General features: G+C 41.9%; 1 protein-coding gene across 1 annotated transcript in view; it reads right to left on the bottom strand.

Annotated features, from left to right (window-relative positions):
- The window catches only part of BCAM (basal cell adhesion molecule (Lutheran blood group)), a 58,342-nt gene that overhangs the window by 22,470 nt on the left and 18,104 nt on the right, over positions 1-17,768 (bottom strand). Inside the window, exons 2-10 of the mRNA XM_073570804.1 lie at positions 13,948-14,072; positions 11,108-11,324; positions 10,196-10,266; positions 6,108-6,204; positions 4,356-4,538; positions 4,132-4,256; positions 1,848-2,007; positions 896-1,011; positions 669-810 (exon numbers count right to left, since the gene is read on the bottom strand). Coding sequence (XP_073426905.1) covers positions 669-810; positions 896-1,011; positions 1,848-2,007; positions 4,132-4,256; positions 4,356-4,538; positions 6,108-6,204; positions 10,196-10,266; positions 11,108-11,324; positions 13,948-14,072 — 1,236 coding nt within the window. The remainder of the gene's footprint in view (positions 1-668; positions 811-895; positions 1,012-1,847; positions 2,008-4,131; positions 4,257-4,355; positions 4,539-6,107; positions 6,205-10,195; positions 10,267-11,107; positions 11,325-13,947; positions 14,073-17,768) is intronic.

The raw sequence follows: 17,768 nt of genomic DNA on the forward strand, positions 1-17,768 counted from the left end.
ATAGAGAACACAGGAACGCTCTTGTGTATGGGAGAGTTGGCTTAGATAGCTGCCAGCTACATGATAGGAGAGCCTTTAAGGACTTACATGGGTTGTCCAATAAACATATATTATCTATCCACAGAATAGATGATATATAATTGCTAGAGGTCCAATTCCGCCACTTTTAATCAGAACAGATATTTCAAAGTCCTCTGTGAGAGTGGACTGGCACTGAGCATGTGCGACCACTACTCCATTTACAGTGATGGTTGCACATGCTCACTACCACTTTACTCTTAGAGTGGACTTTGAGGCCCCAGTTTTAGACATCGGTTGAGAGCTCACCAGCCGAACCCCATACACGATTCAATCAAAACTAATTGAAGACTTTAGGTGTATGGTCTCATCATATATTTAAATGTGCAGTAACAGCTCATTAAATTGGATAAGAAAAATCAATTGTCTTTCTTTTTTTGTCCCAGAAACAATGCCATCTTTGTTCAAAAACTGGGTCTGGTCTTGCAACTCAACCTTGTTGAAGTAAACTTTGTTACTCTGCAATACCCCACACAGCCAATAGAAAATGGTGGCGCTGTTCTGAAAAAAGAACTAAGAATGATCCTTATTTCTAATCACATACAACCCCTGAAGGTGCTGTAGAGTCAATTTAGGTTAGTCTAGCTTACCTTCCACAACAATTGTGATACTCGCTTCTTTGCGCAGACCTGGCACGGAGGGCACGGTAGCTTCACAAGTATAAACCCCCGAGTCGGTATATGTTAAATTACGCAACCGATGCCTGTTGCTGCTAGAGAGAAGAACATCCCCCTGTAAGAGGAACGAACAGAAGCTTGTCAGCTATTCCAAAGAGAATAGATAAGTTGACACCAGACAGGAGCGGGCAGAGCTTTACCTTCTTCCAGACCAAGTCGGGTCTTTCTAAGCCATCACCTATGCAGGTAAGGGGAACGTCATCACCAACAGAGGGTCGAACTTGTCCAGATGGGATGAGAGAGAGAGGATTTAGGTCTGCGGAAGCAAAATTGGATGCTACGTTATAAAAAAAGAGAGAAAGTTATTCTGCAGAATGGTTCAGGCTCAGGAAATTTCTATGTCTCATGTAGGTAAGTGTAGAAAGTCTCGGTGATAACTTGCTGATTGGTGAGTATCTTACACCTGGGACCTACACCGAATGGCTGAATGGAGAATTTTTATTCCCAATGGAGCGTTTTACACAACGGTGTACCGGCCCAACTACCGCTCCATTCTTTCTCTAGGAGTCTTCTTGAAAAAGCCAAGGGCTCTACAGCCCCATAGGGAATGGATTGTGCAGAGGTGGAGAATGCACACCTGTACTTCATGTTAATGGGATAAAGTGCCCCACCCTGCCGATCAGTCTGGGCCAGACCTTCACCGATAATCCTCTTAAAGCAACACAACAGAAAACATTTTTATTAGGCATAGGCGAAGATAGATACAGTATAAATTGGCCCGAAATCTATCTGGACTGGCCGGTGGGTCCCCCAAGCCGAGTTTGACAGCTGCATATATTTCTACACAGCTTTCATGCTCGGCTTGGGTAAGCTGCCGGCCAGTCCTTGCATTGCAGTTAAATTTCAGTCTGATTTATACAGCTATCTCACTGCGTTCTTAGTCAGTGACACACCATACAAGGGCAGTAAGAGTTAAAAGGGGAGGGTCCCACTTACTCAGAGCCCCTAAAGATGGCCATACATGTCAAGCAGCTGTTGGCCAACAGCCATGTCTCTCGATCCCCCAACACATGCACGTCCACTTTCTCAAAGCATGCATATGATCTGTATGGGAAAAGAAGGATAACTTGCCAGCAGATACTTCTCACTTACAATGAATTTCGATTTCTATCTCCTTTTTGAGCTCAATGTCTTCAGGGCTGTCAAAATCCAGAGCTTCACAGGTATAAGTCCCACTATCCTCTCGAGAGATGTTTTGGAAAACGTAAGTTCCATTGAGAGCAGAGTTCAAATCATCCACAGATCCGTCAGCCTGCAATATGGAAGCGATCACGGAGAGGAACAACAGGACTGGAGAAATAGTAAAATATAAGGAGGGTACTAAAGGGGTTTTCTGGGACTCTTGATACTAATGACCTATCTTTTGAACAGTTCATAATCAGAGATCACTGATCAGTTGATCAAAGGTGACACAGCGCCATAGATTGTATAGTGGCAATGATTGGTACTGCAAGCTCTATGACATACAAGTAAATAGGGGAGAGCTTGTAGGAACTTTCACAGCCACTACCCTATGTATGGAGCTGTGCAACTTCTAAAACACTGCAGCACCTTCCTTCGATTGACTGATTGAGGGGGTGCGACCGATTGAACCCCACTGATTGAATATTTATGACCTATCTCAATCTGTCACCAGGTTTTTGTTTCCCAATTTGAGGGCATCATAATATTGGGACAGATACATTGATTCCAGCGCTTGGAAATTTACTGGGCTGTTTGCTGTAGTTTTGCTAAAATCACTAATATATCTCCTGCAACTTGTCCCGTCCTCTAAAGGATAATATCTGTGTAACCGATCCTGGACCATCGATTGACAGATTACTACCTACAGCGTACAGAAATAAAAATCTATGTTTGGAGCTAGGACAAGCCAGAGCTCCTGAATAGCGACGACGATGCAGCACTTCCTCATCATTGAGAAGACTAGCAGAGCTGCAGCAAAGTTTTTAAAGAGTTTTGAGATTTGGAGGATGATTTGTAGAGTTTCCAATCAGTTTCTGCTTGAAAAACTCTGATATCCTTAGACTATGTACATATGGAGTCTCTTTGCAGCGTATTTGAAGCAGAACCTCCAAATATTTGAGGATTTTTATGTTTTGAGGTAGGAAATTTGCGTATACGTACACAGAGAGAAGTTTTGAGCAGAAACTCTTCAAATCTTCAAAAAAAAACTCTTCAAAAACTGGGAGTTCCTTCTCAGTTTCAGCTCAGACTCTATCTGCGTATAGCCTTGGAGAGTTTCTGCTCCAAAAAATCCCCAATCCTGCTTTAGGGTATGCGCACATGGAGTCGTTTTGCTGAGTTTTTGGAGCTGAATCTCCAAGTTTTTGAGGAGATTTAAGTTTTGAAGAGAATTTGGCTTATATGCACACAGAGGTTTTTTTTTAAAAAAGTTTTGGATCAGAACCTGAGTGGAAACTCTCCAAATCCTCAAAAAACACAAAGTTCTTAAAATATTGGAGTTCCTTATCAGTTTCCACAAAAAGACTCAATGTGCACAAAGCCTTAGGTCCCGTGCACAAGTCTAGTATTTTATATGAGTATTTTTAAGCCAAAATCAGTAGTGGAGCAATCAGTATAAAAAGTATAATAGAAACACGTGACCACTTCTGCATTTTTCACCCACTCCTGGGTTTGACTTACAAATACTGATGTAAAATACTGACTAAATACTGAATGTGTGAACATGGTCTTACACAGCTTCTGATCAGTTTCCGCCCAGTTTCTGCTCCAAAAACTACTCAAAAACTTTGAGTGCAGATAGCGTTTGGGTTTGTGCATATGGAATTTCTTTGTCAAGTTTTTGGAGCAGAAGCTAAGCAGAACCTCCAAGTTTTTGAGGAGTTTTAGGTATTGAGAAGAATTTTGCCTACGTGCACACAGTTTTTTGAGAAATTTTTGCTTAGCTGCTGTCTTCCAGAAACAGCACCACTCTTCATTCATGGATTTTTTCAGCATTGCAGCTCAAAGGAATGCAAAACTATATATCAAGGAAAAAAAATTGTGTCAAAACCACCTTTTTGTAAACCCTTAAGTTCCCCCCCATACACAATAGACAAACGTTGGTGGTACCCACCAATACCGTGGGTTCAACCAACAGTTTCCTGTGTATGGGGGACCTTGACAAATGATGATAAAAGGACATAGGGATCAGATGTTTTCTATTTTTGTGCATCCTGAGATAAGCATGAGGGAGTTAGATGAGATTGTGAAACAATAATTTGTCTGACAGTCATCTAAGCTGCTTGGAGGGCTATTACTGGCCAGTCTCATTCACTTCAATAGGACTTAGTTGCAATACCGACCCATCCTATGCACCAAAGTGGTGCTGTTTCTCTTTTAGTTTTTCGAGCTCCAAGTGTTCAACTCAAAACACCTTTTTTTTTTGTAGCAAGTAAGTCGGTGCCGGGTTCCCGTCTCCTTCGCACCGGAGAGTCACTCGGTCGCCTTCTTTAAGGGGCTGATCGGGTAAAACGGATAACTTGACATTTTCGGTGTAATCTGGGAACAAATTAAAAAAAAAAAAATGAAATGGACATTACATTATAAAACATATTCCAAGACGAGGCAGGACGATGGGTGCCATCAGGTCTTACTTACAGTGGAGAGACAGTTCGAATTCCTTGGACTCCATGGTACTGGAAGTGCTCCCTGGTAGGGGGAACACAATCTTACAGGAGAATAACGCATCAACGTCAGCTTTGGTGGGCTTCAGGAAGAGAGTGCTGGAGACCGTGTACAAGCCAGACGCCTCGGTGGTGGTTCGGGAAGAAGCATATAAATCTGTTTATAGACAAGAGTTTTATTAAAGACGAATCCCAAAAATTGACACCATGAGGGGGTCGTCACTCGGAATGCTTCAAAAGAAAGTGTCATAACTAAATGGTCTATTGTTCAACTTATTTTTTTTATCTTATATGTATTTTTTTACAAAGTATTTGATGATATTTTTGTTTTTATTTTTCTCATATCATTGTAATAAAAAATAAATGAATATTTTAATTTTCCCACTGGCCACTAAGCCAAATACTAGACTCAAGCATCCTGTTCTGTACAGAAAGAAAAATGTGCATAAGCTGCAGTGAACTGTTTCTGACCAGTTAAGTTATAGCAGACAGTTTACCCAGACATGCAGGGGGAGAAGGTGAGCTGTGACATCACCTATTGTGAATGATGGATCATGTGTTATCTTCTGTATATAGAGGTGCTATCAGTTATTGTACAGGAGGAGGTGAGCTGTGACATCACCTATTGTGAATTGTAGATCCTATGCTATCTACTGAATATAGAGGTGTTATCAGTCATTGTACAGGAGGAGGAGGTAAGCTGTAACATCATGTACTGTTAATTGTAGATCCTGTGTTATCTACTGTATATAGAGGTGTTATCAGTCATTGTACAGCAGGAGGAGGAGGTGAGCTGTGACATCAACTATTGTGAATGGTGTATCCTGTGTTATCTACTGAATATAGAGGTGTTATCAGTTATTGTACAGGAGGAGGAGGTGAGCTGTAACATCATGTACTGTGAATTGTAGATCCTATATTATCTACTGAATATAGAGGTGTTATCAGTTATTTTACAAGAGGAGGTGCGCTGTGAAATCACCTATCGTGAATGGTGGATCCTGTGTTATCTGCTGTATATAGAGGTGTTATCAGTCATTGTACAAGAGGAGGAGGTGAGCTGTGACATCACCTATTGTGAATAGTATATCCTGTGTTATCTGCTGTATATAGAAGTGTTATCAGTCATTGTACAGGAGGAGGTGAGCTGTGACATCACCTATTGTGAATGGTGGATCCTGTGTTATCTGCTGTATATAGAGGTATTATCAGTCGTTGTACAGGAGGAGGTGAGCTGTGACATCATCTATTGTGAATGGTGGATCCTGTGTTATCTGCTGTATATAGAGGTATTATCAGTCATTTTACAGGAGGAGGTGAGCTGTGACATCATCTATTGTGAATGGTGGATCCTGTGTTATCTGCTGTATATTGAGGTATTATCAGTCATTGTACAGGACGAGGAGGTGAGCTGTGACCTATTACCTATTGTATATACAGGTGTTATCTTTGTAATCCTTGAAGGAAGCTGCTGATGAGTCTTCTTTTCAAAACAGGACATATGAGTCTATTGTTAGGTCTAACTGACAGTGTGAAAAATGCAAGATTTCTTCATTTTTGGGAAAAGTTGGAATATGTTTTTAATTCCTCTAAAATCTCACTGCAATAGAAATGAAGCATTGCACAATTCCTATTGTAATCAGTGGGCTATAAATGGTAAGTGTGCAGCACAGACATACTGGCCCCTTAATATTACATCATATTAATATTGCTGACTCCACTTTACCTGCTGTTTTTTCAGCTCCAGCATTCAGTGAGGCTTGATTTCTGTACCACTCGATGGTGGGTGCTGGGTATGAATTTCTGCTGGTGCATGTACCAACCTTACATATAAAAGAGAAGATAACTGACTTTTGGAGAAGGAATGGAACAGTATATCAGAGGGGTGAAACAGACTGTCTTAATACACTCCTAAAAGAGCCAAATTCCACCATTAATGTTTCACTCTTGCTAATGTTATGTTTAACCATATTGGCTGTACCACCTAATATAAGCGCAGATGACGTGTGGTGTATTGGGATACATTGATTGAGTAGGCAGTGATAGGAAAATGTGCCGAGATGTGCTTGCCCGATGGCTCCGGACAGTGTTCCTGTGGCTCTGTGAACAAAGTTGTGTTACCTGTATGGCACAAGAGTGCAGCTGGCCGATTGGTGCTGACGTGGGATTTGATTCAGACGGATGTGGTTGTCCGTGTAGCTGTACCAGAGAGCATATAGGCCTCTGCTTCCTGCCATGCAAGTAATAGGTGTAGGAGCTACAGTGCCTACAAGTAGTATTCAACCCCCTGCAGATTTAGCAGGTTTGATAAGATGCAAATAAGTTAGAGCCTTCAAACTTCACACAAGAGCAGGATTTATTAACAGATGCATAAATCTTACAAACCAAAAAGTTATGTTGCTCAGATAAATTTTAATAAATTTTAAACATACAAGTGTGGGTCAATTATTATTCAACCCCTAGGTTTAATATTTTGTGGAATAACCCTTGTTTGCAATTACAGCTAATAATCGTCTTTTATAAGACCTGATTAGGCCGGCACAGGTCTCTGGAGTTATCTTGGCCCACTCCTCCATGCAGATCTTCTCCAAGTTATCTAGGTTCTTTGGGTGTCTCATGTGGACTTTAATCTTGAGCTCCTTCCACAAGTTTTCAATTGGGTTAAGGTCAGGAGACTGACTAGGCCACTCCAACACCTTGATTTTTTGCCTCTTGAACCAGGCCTTGGTTTTCTTGGCTGTGTGCTTTGGGTTGTTGTCTTGTTGGAAGATGAAATGACGACCCATCTTAAGATCCTTGATGGAGAAGCGGAGGTTCTTGGCCAAAATCTCCAGGAAGGCCGTGCTATCCATCTTCCCATGGATGCAGACCAGATGGCCAGGCCCCTTGGCTGAGAAACAGCCCCACAGCATGATGCTGCCACCACCATGCTTGACTGTAGGGATGGTATTCTTGGGGTCGTATGCAGTGCCATCCAGTCTCCAAACGTCACGTGTGTGGTTGGCACCAAAGATCTCGATCTTGGTCTCATCAGACCAGAGAACCTTGAACCAGTCTGTCTCAGAGTCCTCCAAGTGATCATGAGCAAACTGTAGACGAGCCTTGACATGACGCTTTGAAAGTAAAGGTACCTTACAGGCTCGTCTGGAACTGAGACCATTGCGGTGGAGTACGTTACTTATGGTATTGACTGAAACCAATGTCCCCACTGCCATGAGATCTTCCCGGAGCTCCTTCCTTGTTGTCCTTGGGTTAGCCTTGACTCTTCGGACAAGCCTGGCCACGGCACAGGAGGAAACTTTCAAAGGCTGTCCAGGCCGTGGAAGGCTAACAGTAGTTCCATAAGCCTTCCACTTCCGGATGATGCTCCCAACAGTGGAGACAGGTAGGCCCAACTCCTTGGAAAGGGTTTTGTACCCCTTGCCAGCCTTGTGACCCTCCACGATCTTGTTTCTGATGGCCTTGGAATGCTCCTTTGTCTTTCCCATGTTGACCATGTATAAGTGCTGTTCACAAGTTTGGGGAGGGTCTTAAATAGTCAGAAAAGGCTGGAAAAAGAGATAATTAATCCAAACATGTGAAGCTCATTGTTCTTTGTGCCTGAAATACTTCTTAATACTTTAGGGGAACCAAACAGAATTCTGGTGGTTTGAGGGGTTGAATAATAAATGACCCTCTGAATAAACTTTTCACAATTTAAAAAAAAATTAAAGAAATAACATTCTTTTTTGCTGCAGTGCATTTCACACTTCCAGGCTGATCTACAGTCCAAATGTCACAATGCCAAGTTAATTCCGAATGTGTAAACCTGCTAAATCTGCAGGGGGTTGAATACTACTTGTAGGCACTGTATGTGTAGGTGAGTGATGGAAAAATTGAGTGCCACATCAGGCTACGTCTCTGGATGAGACAAAACCTCTGTGACTATCCCAGGTGTAACACTGAACACTATTGCCTGTGGATCCACTGCACCATGGGCCGAGCTTACTCTGGAAGGGCATGACTAGGTGCCTACCGGGTCTTCACTAAACCTCTGGTGGTGATGATAGGCTGGGCTGCTGGTAAACACCATATGCCACACTAGGGCAGTCCATCGGAAGGATGGTCAGAGTCATGGGTACGCGATACAGGAGGGCAAAGTCAAAGACTTGGTTAAATGGTCCAAGGTTGGGGCAGGCAGCACCGGTTAAGGATATGTAGAGGAAATCAGAAGCGGAGAGGTCAGACAGGACGGGTACACGAGCGGGGTCAAAAATGGGAGGAACAAACACACAAGGCACAAACTGGACACTAGCTGAACAAATAGGCTGGGAACCAAAATTCAGGCCAAGAATGGTGGGTGGAGCTGCCTGATATAGAGGCTGTTTGTACAAGATAGGCCATGGAACCTAATCTCTGCAGGTGACGGGCCATCCCCTACAAGCCAAATGGATGAAATATGCTGAGAAGCTGAACACCATGGTGAGTAGAGTGGCGTTAAGAGGGAATTCGAGTTACTGCAGTGACACCAGGTGAGGAGGAATCCTAATGAGCTAAGAGTAACCTCCAACTTATCAGAGTGATGGAAGACGAAGGAGTCTCGCCAAAGTTGTCAAGTGCCCACAGAAGAGTGACATATGCCACGATGAAGATAAGGCCTATGTGTGGGGTTACAGCAGGAATGGCCACAGTGACTCACTAATGTGCCAGTTTTAAGAAACTTTGCACTGATGAGGGGCAGTACCCCGAAACACAGTGTCTGCAAATGGAGATTCTGGCTTGGCTTTTATCCTAAGTCATGTAACTAGGCTCGTTAAAGGGTCAACATTGACTTTTAGGATTGCTACCTCCAATAGGTGGCACTAGAGTTCTAGTCCTCTTCCTCGCTGAAGAGACAATTTGCATAATTAGCATATTTCCCAGAGGAGCATTGCGGCTTTAAGTCTCCTCACCTCGACATGCTTAGCATGTCATTCTCCGCAAGGAGAAATGATACTTCTTGGATATCGGTCAGACGCCTCTCTCACAGCCAAATCAGATCTCCCACTTTGCACTGATGAGGGGCAGTACCCCGAAACACAGTGTCTGCAAATGGAGATTCTGGCTTGGCTTTTATCCTAAGTCATGTAACTAGGCTCGTTAAAGGGTCAACATTGACTTTTAGGATTGCTACCTCCAATAGGTGGCACTAGAGTTCTAGTCCTCTTCCTCTCTGAAGAGACAATTTGCATAATTAGCATATTTCCCAGAGGAGAATTGCGGCTTTAAGTCTCCTCACCTCGACATGCTTAGCATGTCATTCTCCGCAAGGAGAAATGATACTTCTTGGATATCGGTCAGACGCCTCTCTCACAGCCAAACCAGATCTCCCACTTTGCACTGATGAGGGGCAGTACCCTGAAACACAGTGTCTGCAAATGGAGATTCTAGCTTGGCTTTTATTCTAAGTCATGTAACTAGGCTCGTTACAGGGTCAACATTGACTTTTAGGATTGCTACCTCCAATAGGTGGCACTAGAGTTCTAGTCCTCTTCCTCTCTGAAGAGACAATTTGCATAATTAGCATATTTCCCAGAGGAGCATTGCGGCTTTAAGTCTCCTCACCTCAACATGCTTAGCATGTCATTCTCCGCAAGGAGAAATGATACTTCTTGGATATCAGTTTTAAGAAAGAGCACAGTAAAGTTTGTGAACTGTGCTTCAAAGTCACTAGTTTCCCATTGGGGCACCCGTTTCTAAGTCATAATAAGTTATATATTTCTACAAGAATCTAGAAAGAACAGCATACATATACGGTACAGGGAAGAAACTTTCCATCAGAATGCATTATATTACCTCTGCTGCTATAGGCTCCGTGATAGATAATACTTGGGTGCTCACAGAAAGTTCCGGGGATGAAGGTGACACTAAAGGCAAAAATTAAAGAAAATTAGTACAAAGCATAAAGAAAATTATACCGTGTATTCCACCAAATAATATTATATTATAATAAAGTATTCAGTATTTTGCATCATTTACATTCTATTATATTAACCTATACTATATTATTAGACTTTACATTATCATCACCATATTTTCCTTATAAAATGAACACAAAAACGTATATATTATATTAAGCAATACTTTATATCATATTACACACATTGTACTTAATTACATTATTCTTCAGTATATGGTATTTCATGTTATATCATGTCGCTTTATACAGTACATTAAATTGAATTATTTGATAATATATTCTGTATCCTTTCTACTGTAAATTAAATAGTAGGGATCCATCTTTTTTTTTTTGCAAGCGATAGAAACCTTTTTTTAGTTTCGATTTTTAGTGTTAGACAATTCCAATGTCAATTATTTAACCGTCCAATTGCAAATTTGGTATATTAGCAAACTGTACAAACTTTCAGCCAATTTACAATAAACTGGTCAAGTGAGAATAATGAACTAATCTAACAAGTAGTTTCTGTAAATTCTGTAATGACAAGTGTCTTCAGTATTTAGTACAGCACTTCCGGCTGCTGTAACCCGATGCACTTCTGGCTGTTGTAACCCGATGCAAATGTGATACATATCTTACAACATTCCTGGGGATTCTAGCCCATTCCTCATGGGATATGGCCTACAATTCACTAATATTTGTAGTTTTTAACCTCTCCAAAAGGGATTTCATTCTAGTATATAGGATATAAGGGGTAATGATGCTGAGTGCAAATCAGCCTTACCCATCTACTAGATGTCTGTACTCACCATAAACCTTCAGCAGAGTGTTGCCCTCACCCGTCCCTTCACTCCCTGCATTCACTCTGCAAGTAAATTGATTTTCATCCTTTATGCGGATTTCACTTATGACCAGACTGTTGTCGCTCCTGATTGCCGCTCGGCTGGTAAACGGCGTTCCCGGGTATACCGATGTCTTCCCATCAGTGTAGCTGGCTATGCGACTCCTTTGTCCATCCTGATCTGTCTGTGGGTCAAATATGAAGGATAAAGGTAAAGGCTCAGTTACATGAAGCCATTGTCGGTCAGTGATTACTATCGCTATAACAGGTTTTTCTTAAAGGGACGAATCTATCACGTTCCGATATGTCATACATGGATGACGTCTCTGATCTCAGTTGAGCACTGATTTTAAGAAAGTAATAGCTCTGTAGAAAGCTCAGACCAGACCATTTGGGTCCTGGTGTGAGAAAATTACGGTCTGGTCCAGTCCAAACCATCCAGTGACTGATGGGCGACACATCATCACTTCTGGTACCAGTGATGATGCTAAGAATATGGTAAGTCATGCGTCTTTCCTTTCTTTTTTTTACATTTCCTACTTTCTAGGTCAGCATTTGTAAAATCATGGAAAACCCCTTTAATTATGGGCTTTTAGAGACAATTATTATTCATTTAAATCCATATATTTCAAGCTACAAATATTTTTCCATAACAATTTTGCACCGTTTGACCTCTATATCCTCCGTTTTGTACTCTTTATTACTGGGTGTAGAATGAGCTAAATGAGAATCTGTCAGTGAACTCCTGCTGACAGGCAGCTTGTGCCCTGAATACATGCCTTTCAGTAAAAAAAAACTGTCCCCAAAGGTGGAAACCGCCTTTAATGAAGGTATACAAAAGATAAACTGTCTTTCTTTCCAGTGACAACCAATCAAAGCGCAGTTTTAATTTCTCAGTTCTCATGAAAAATGTAAACTGCTCTATGATTGGCTCTTACTGATAACAAAAATTGTTTTTCTTTTAAAAAAAAGTTTGATAATTCCCCCCAGTCTCGTCCAGATGAATCTGCATCCTCATAATTCCCTAATTCCTAATTAGTCCCCATTTCTAATATTCCCCAGTTTTCAGCTGAACCATCCGTGACACTGAAATCCTCTCTTTTCTCGTTGCCAGAACAATGGCCTGTCGACAGTCGGAATTCCGAAACAATGAAATATTGATATTTGTGATTCCAGAAAAGAAAAGATTAAGCAAGGAAAGAATAAGCAGTGACACTTTAATCCCTTCCTAAACAATACACGGCTTATCACCACACGGGTCTCCTGCGGACCCTCCATTCTTATTACAAGTAACACCAAAATTGCTACTAAGGACCAAAGAACTGCTCAAGAGTGAATTCCGGGTTTCTTAAATGGCTTCTACAATACTTTAAGGGGCAATTCTTTTGCAAGTAGCAGGTCCCCCGGTGATAAGTTAATTGTGGGGGGTCCCCGATCTTAGGACCCATCCCCCATCTCATGTCACCTATTGAAATGAATTGTGCAAAGACTGCAAAAAGAAAAGAAGGCTGCCTTGGCCAGATGCTCAAAAAGGCAAACTTTGCTATCTTGATTCTATATTTTCATATTTCAATGTAAATGACAAAATTTAAACTGGACCCCTGTGTTTTTTTTCCATTTAAATGCATGCCTGTTTGTTACTTTTCAATATGGTTTTATTCAAAATTTAGGACCATTTATTTTCTGCAGCCTTTATGGATCATAGTACACAGTGGGCTGCAGAATAAGTTGACAATCAAATCTGTCAAGATCTCTTATCTCTCAAAACTTTTTCTAAGCTGACATATAATAAAATTTAGACCAGGGTCACACTTGCGAGTGTGATGCAAGAAACTTGCGCAAGTCTCTTGCAATCAATACGCGGCACTGCCGCCGGCACTTGGGACCAGAGTGTGCATAGAAATACATGCAGCCGCACACTCCGGTCCAAGTGCCGGGTATTGATGCGAGAGACTTGTGTGAGTTTCTCGCATCACACTTGCAAGTGTGACCCCGGCCGTAAAAGGGGTTATCCAGGAATTATTTTTTGTTTTTTACTATGTGCTTAAAAACTAACAGGCAGGTAGTTGCTAACTGTGACAGCTTCACCAATGCCGGTGAAGAGGCGTCATTGATCAATTCTACTGATCCACATCAATAGAGCAGTTTTTCCTCTTTAGGGCGGCTCTGTGGACTGCTGGTGTCATGCTGATTGACAGTGGGCTCCCTGCAGTTAGGCAGCGGGGAGCCCATCATAAGAACAGGGAAGGAGCCACTGCTCTGTTGACGCTCTGTTGACTTGACATCAGCGGAAGCCACTGAATCGCCGGCATGAGTTGTCAGTGATCGCCCTTTGCCGGCACAGATCATCTGCGGGCAAAACAACCAGGTAGGTAACGTGTTAGTGCGTAGGCACATTGTAAAAAAAAAATAGCCATACGCTGATGAAACTCAGACCCAAAACACCTGGACCAATTTTTTTCTTGCATATGTGAAAATTGACTGACATCTGAATGAGGCCTAAGAGAAGTGTCTAGTTGGCAAGAATAATTTCTTCTTGCTCGGCCGTCTGAAGATTAATGCTTATGGCAGGGGAACTCAGGACTGAATTCTGTCTTTTAATTTGATTGATTGTTTTTTGGCCTTCAAATTGAGAAGCCATCTGATGACCATGTCTTTGCAGCAGAAAATGAAAATGCTCTGCTTGATCCATGCTGCACATTTCATTGCATATTTTGTCATTAACGTCTCTACAAGGGGGTCGGGGGCTATGAAGGGGATAATATTTTTCGTAGATGTACATATAGACATTGATCTCACTCTACTTACATAAGACCACTCCAAGCTGTACTTTGGAGACCCACTGAACTTCGGTTTACACGTGAATATGGCCTCATGCCCGAATTCAACCTCAACCCTTGGTAGGACGGTAACCGTCACTGCACAGAGAAAGCCTGCGAAAGAGAAGAAACAGGGTCTTCAATACAGAGATTCAGGTACACCATCAATAAAATGACTCTTGGGGCCCCTTTCATGTAGGATCCGAGCAGCTAGCAGTTTCAGTTGGAGCTGAGGTTGTCATTGCATTACTGGAACCAGAGTTGGTACCAATAACTGGCAGATGCCACCAGGTAAGGAATAATATATAACTGGCACCTTGATCAGATAAAAATAAAAGATTCTTTGCACCACCTTTGTCAATTCTATTAATCGATCATTTGATACTGAAATTTTATTCCAGATTACTGGTACAATTTTATATTCCTTGTTCAAAGGGTTGTCCCATACATTGCTTCTGCTTGGAAGAGGCATCGTCAAGCAGGGCCTTGGCACAACCGCAGATGCAGGAATGTTGCTGCATATTTCTACCTATGAGTCACGTTCACAAAGGTCAGTAGATGCATATCTCCCAGTTATCCCAAAAGATCTACAGGATTTGATGGACAGGCTCCTTGGTCTATAGCATTTATCCAACCTCTGACCTCCAATTCATTAGTGGGACAATAATATGTCGGCAAGACCTTACTATAAAGCAATGCATTAAAATAGATGAAGCAAGATGGAGACAAGAGGCCAACGATGCCCAGTGCAAGAGTATCACAAGTCACTTACAGTACAAGATGTGTCCATATCTTCTCAATATACAGAACTTTCACCCACAGAAAATGTCCAGTTGTGTTACAGGGATGCCTTATTGGGAAAAGCCTTTTTCCATTTGACTCATTAGGGTATATGGCATCATAGAAGAGGGTGAAATGCCAAAGCGGATTACCACTAACAAAGAGTTGATTCCTCTCGCCCTCGTGGGAGGATCACTCGTTTGAATGGGTGCCATACAATACTACACTTCTCCTGAAGTGGCCACTGTGAGAGTAATGTGATGCTGCGCACAGCTTTAGGGAAGGGAAAGAAGAACATTCAAGGAGCCTAAAGACCAATCCTGTAACCTTAAGAATGAAGTCCACATGATCAGAATGGACATTTCCGCATATGGCAGCTCCCGTTACCACCTCCATATAGTTTTGGAATGATTGGTATTAACACTTTAAATGATATGTCATCCAACTGGAACCTGAGCAATGTGAGCACTCGTGAGAAGGAAATGTATCGTGTAGACCAAGTCGTTGTCATGTAAAGGAATGGAAGTAGTGCTAATGTACAGTAACTGTGCTGCATGTAGGTTAGTGGGGGGTCAAAAGCGAAAACTACCACTGTGTCCAGGGACATACAGCAGAAAACAGCGCCATTCGAGTCCATGGCAGTGTTTGGAATTGCAGCTCGGCCTAATTCACTTTAATGGGGTTAACTTACCAGATTATTTATGTACACCTTATCCATGAGATAGGCATTAAATGTATTATTGCTGGGGGTCCAACTGCTGGGACCCCGCACTGATAACTAAAATTAATGTTTTGAGCCTCTATTTCGGGGACCTTTGAATGTAATAGTGATCAAGTGTGGCTTTGGGACTGACACAGAGATAGCCAACTTCCATCAGTGCTAAAGACAATGAATGGGGCGGTAGCACACAAGCCCCTCACTTCATACTTCTCCAAGAAAGGAGGTTTGGGTACACCGTTCTATTGATTAGTTAGGAAGTTTGGGTATAATCTTAGGCTACGTCTCCATACTGAGTACTGGTAGCACTTTGGACGCCCCCCTGTTGTACATGCGGTGATTCCGCATGTGTTCAATGAACACATGCGGAATCACCACATCCTATTCGTAGACTGGGTATTTTGCGGAGACTTAGCGCCTCCGTAAGATAAATAGACATGCCCTTATACCAATGGTGCACAACATATTTTGCTCCAAGGGCCATATTGCCATACTGAACCAATCCCAAGGGCTGCAACATTTTTTTAAAGGTGTATTTACATGAATACATCACCAGAACCACCAGCAGTACATTAATACATCATCAGAACCAAGTTGTGAGTATTTGAGGAGGATTTGGAAATTTTCTGCTCAGTTTCTGCTCCCAAAAAATCAGTGTGAAAATACACTAGCTTACACTGAGGTTTTGGAGCAGAAACTGGCTAAATCCTCCTCCTTAAATATTGCAATACCAGACACAGATATAGTCAATGGTGGAGCTTCAACTGAAAAGAATCAGAATCTAGTCTAACAAACTCCTTTAAATCAAAACCTCATGTGCATCCTTAAAGAGATCCCCTCTATTTACATTTGTGGCATATTAGCTGGTTCAGCCACAAGTATTTGATCTGTAGGATTCAAGAATAGGGGTTTCGTATCCCCTACAAAATTGTGAACGGGATCAGATCAATCTAATGTCATACCTAAATACAAGTCGCTTCCCGGTCTGCAGGATGGAAATGATCTGCAGATTTCTTCCCTGCTGTATGTCCTGAATGACAGGACACATCACACATGAACACAATCTCACGGTCCGACCCCAGATGGCTATTTCTAACTCTAAATATTTGACTATTTCTGGTGCTGTGGGAAATGGAAAATGAGCCATATTCACAGGTCTTTCCTATGGAAGAATTTCTACTGCATTATTTTTATCTAGTCTTCTAGTCTCAGAGAAATAAAGGGCTGGTTTATTTAGAGGGGAAATAAAAGACTTTTCCTTTTTTGTTCATTATTGAAGTGTACAAGAGCAAAGATAAAAATAAGACCCCTCTCGAGAGACTGACTACCACCACACTCAGAAAGGAGGTCTTGGCACTCCTATTCTACTTTTTCCAGTTTTCGAAGATGTGGACCATATCCTACTGCTGGTTCTATCCACTCATTAAAACGGGAACCCAAACTGGACCCCACTCAAGGGCTCTAAAGCCACCTGTCCTGCCTCCATACGACATATGTCCTAGAGTCTGGTTAAGACCCCACCTTTGAAATCTCCAGTAGGAGCATTTTAAGTCAATTGAGAGCGCATGTTTCTATCAAACATAGTGGAGATGTTAAACCAGACAACTCCATCAAGGGAACTTGACAAAGGCCAAGAATGCATGTGTTCTGAATGGAGAGATGGAAATAAGCTGCCACCAGACCCCAATTTAACTGCAGAAAAAAGAATTGGGTATGCTGAAATCCAGATCCCCAGTCATTCTCTCTCGCTCATAGCATCTACCATTGATGGAGACTCATTACCCATCTATATATATTAAATGATCGGACAGTTCTACCAAAAGCAAGTTCATCCGACATTGAACGATTGATGAAGCAAATGCACATAAGATAAAAGTTGACCGATATGGCTGATTTTGACCATAACAAATGATTGTTCATGGTTTTAGTGAAACAAATGATCCAACCACTTGTTTTGACCTATGACTGACTGATTAATTTTCATACTGGCTTGGTATGTTGGATTTTTTTTGGCTTATATTGAGTACTTTGTTATATCACCAGCTCAAAAAATCCAATATTAGCTGATGCAGTGTCAGGCTATAGATGCCAACAAAAAAAGCAATAAATCAAGAGATACGATGGCCAAACTTACAGAAGTTGTCCACAACTTGGACACTTCCTTCTCATACCACACGCTTGGACCCGACAAAATGAAAAAGCTTATAGTTACCTCCGCACCATTGCCACGGTGTTGGCAGTCACTCTCCCCGGGGCACCCATGCTGTTATTGTGATACGTGAGCCCGGCACCCAATCAGCTCTGGCGTCACT

The sequence above is a fragment of the Dendrobates tinctorius genome, unplaced genomic scaffold (assembly GCF_039654945.1).
Source record: "Dendrobates tinctorius isolate UK_male_01 unplaced genomic scaffold, ASM3965494v1 ptg000028l, whole genome shotgun sequence".
In the NCBI taxonomy this organism is placed as follows: Eukaryota; Metazoa; Chordata; class Amphibia; order Anura; family Dendrobatidae; genus Dendrobates; species Dendrobates tinctorius.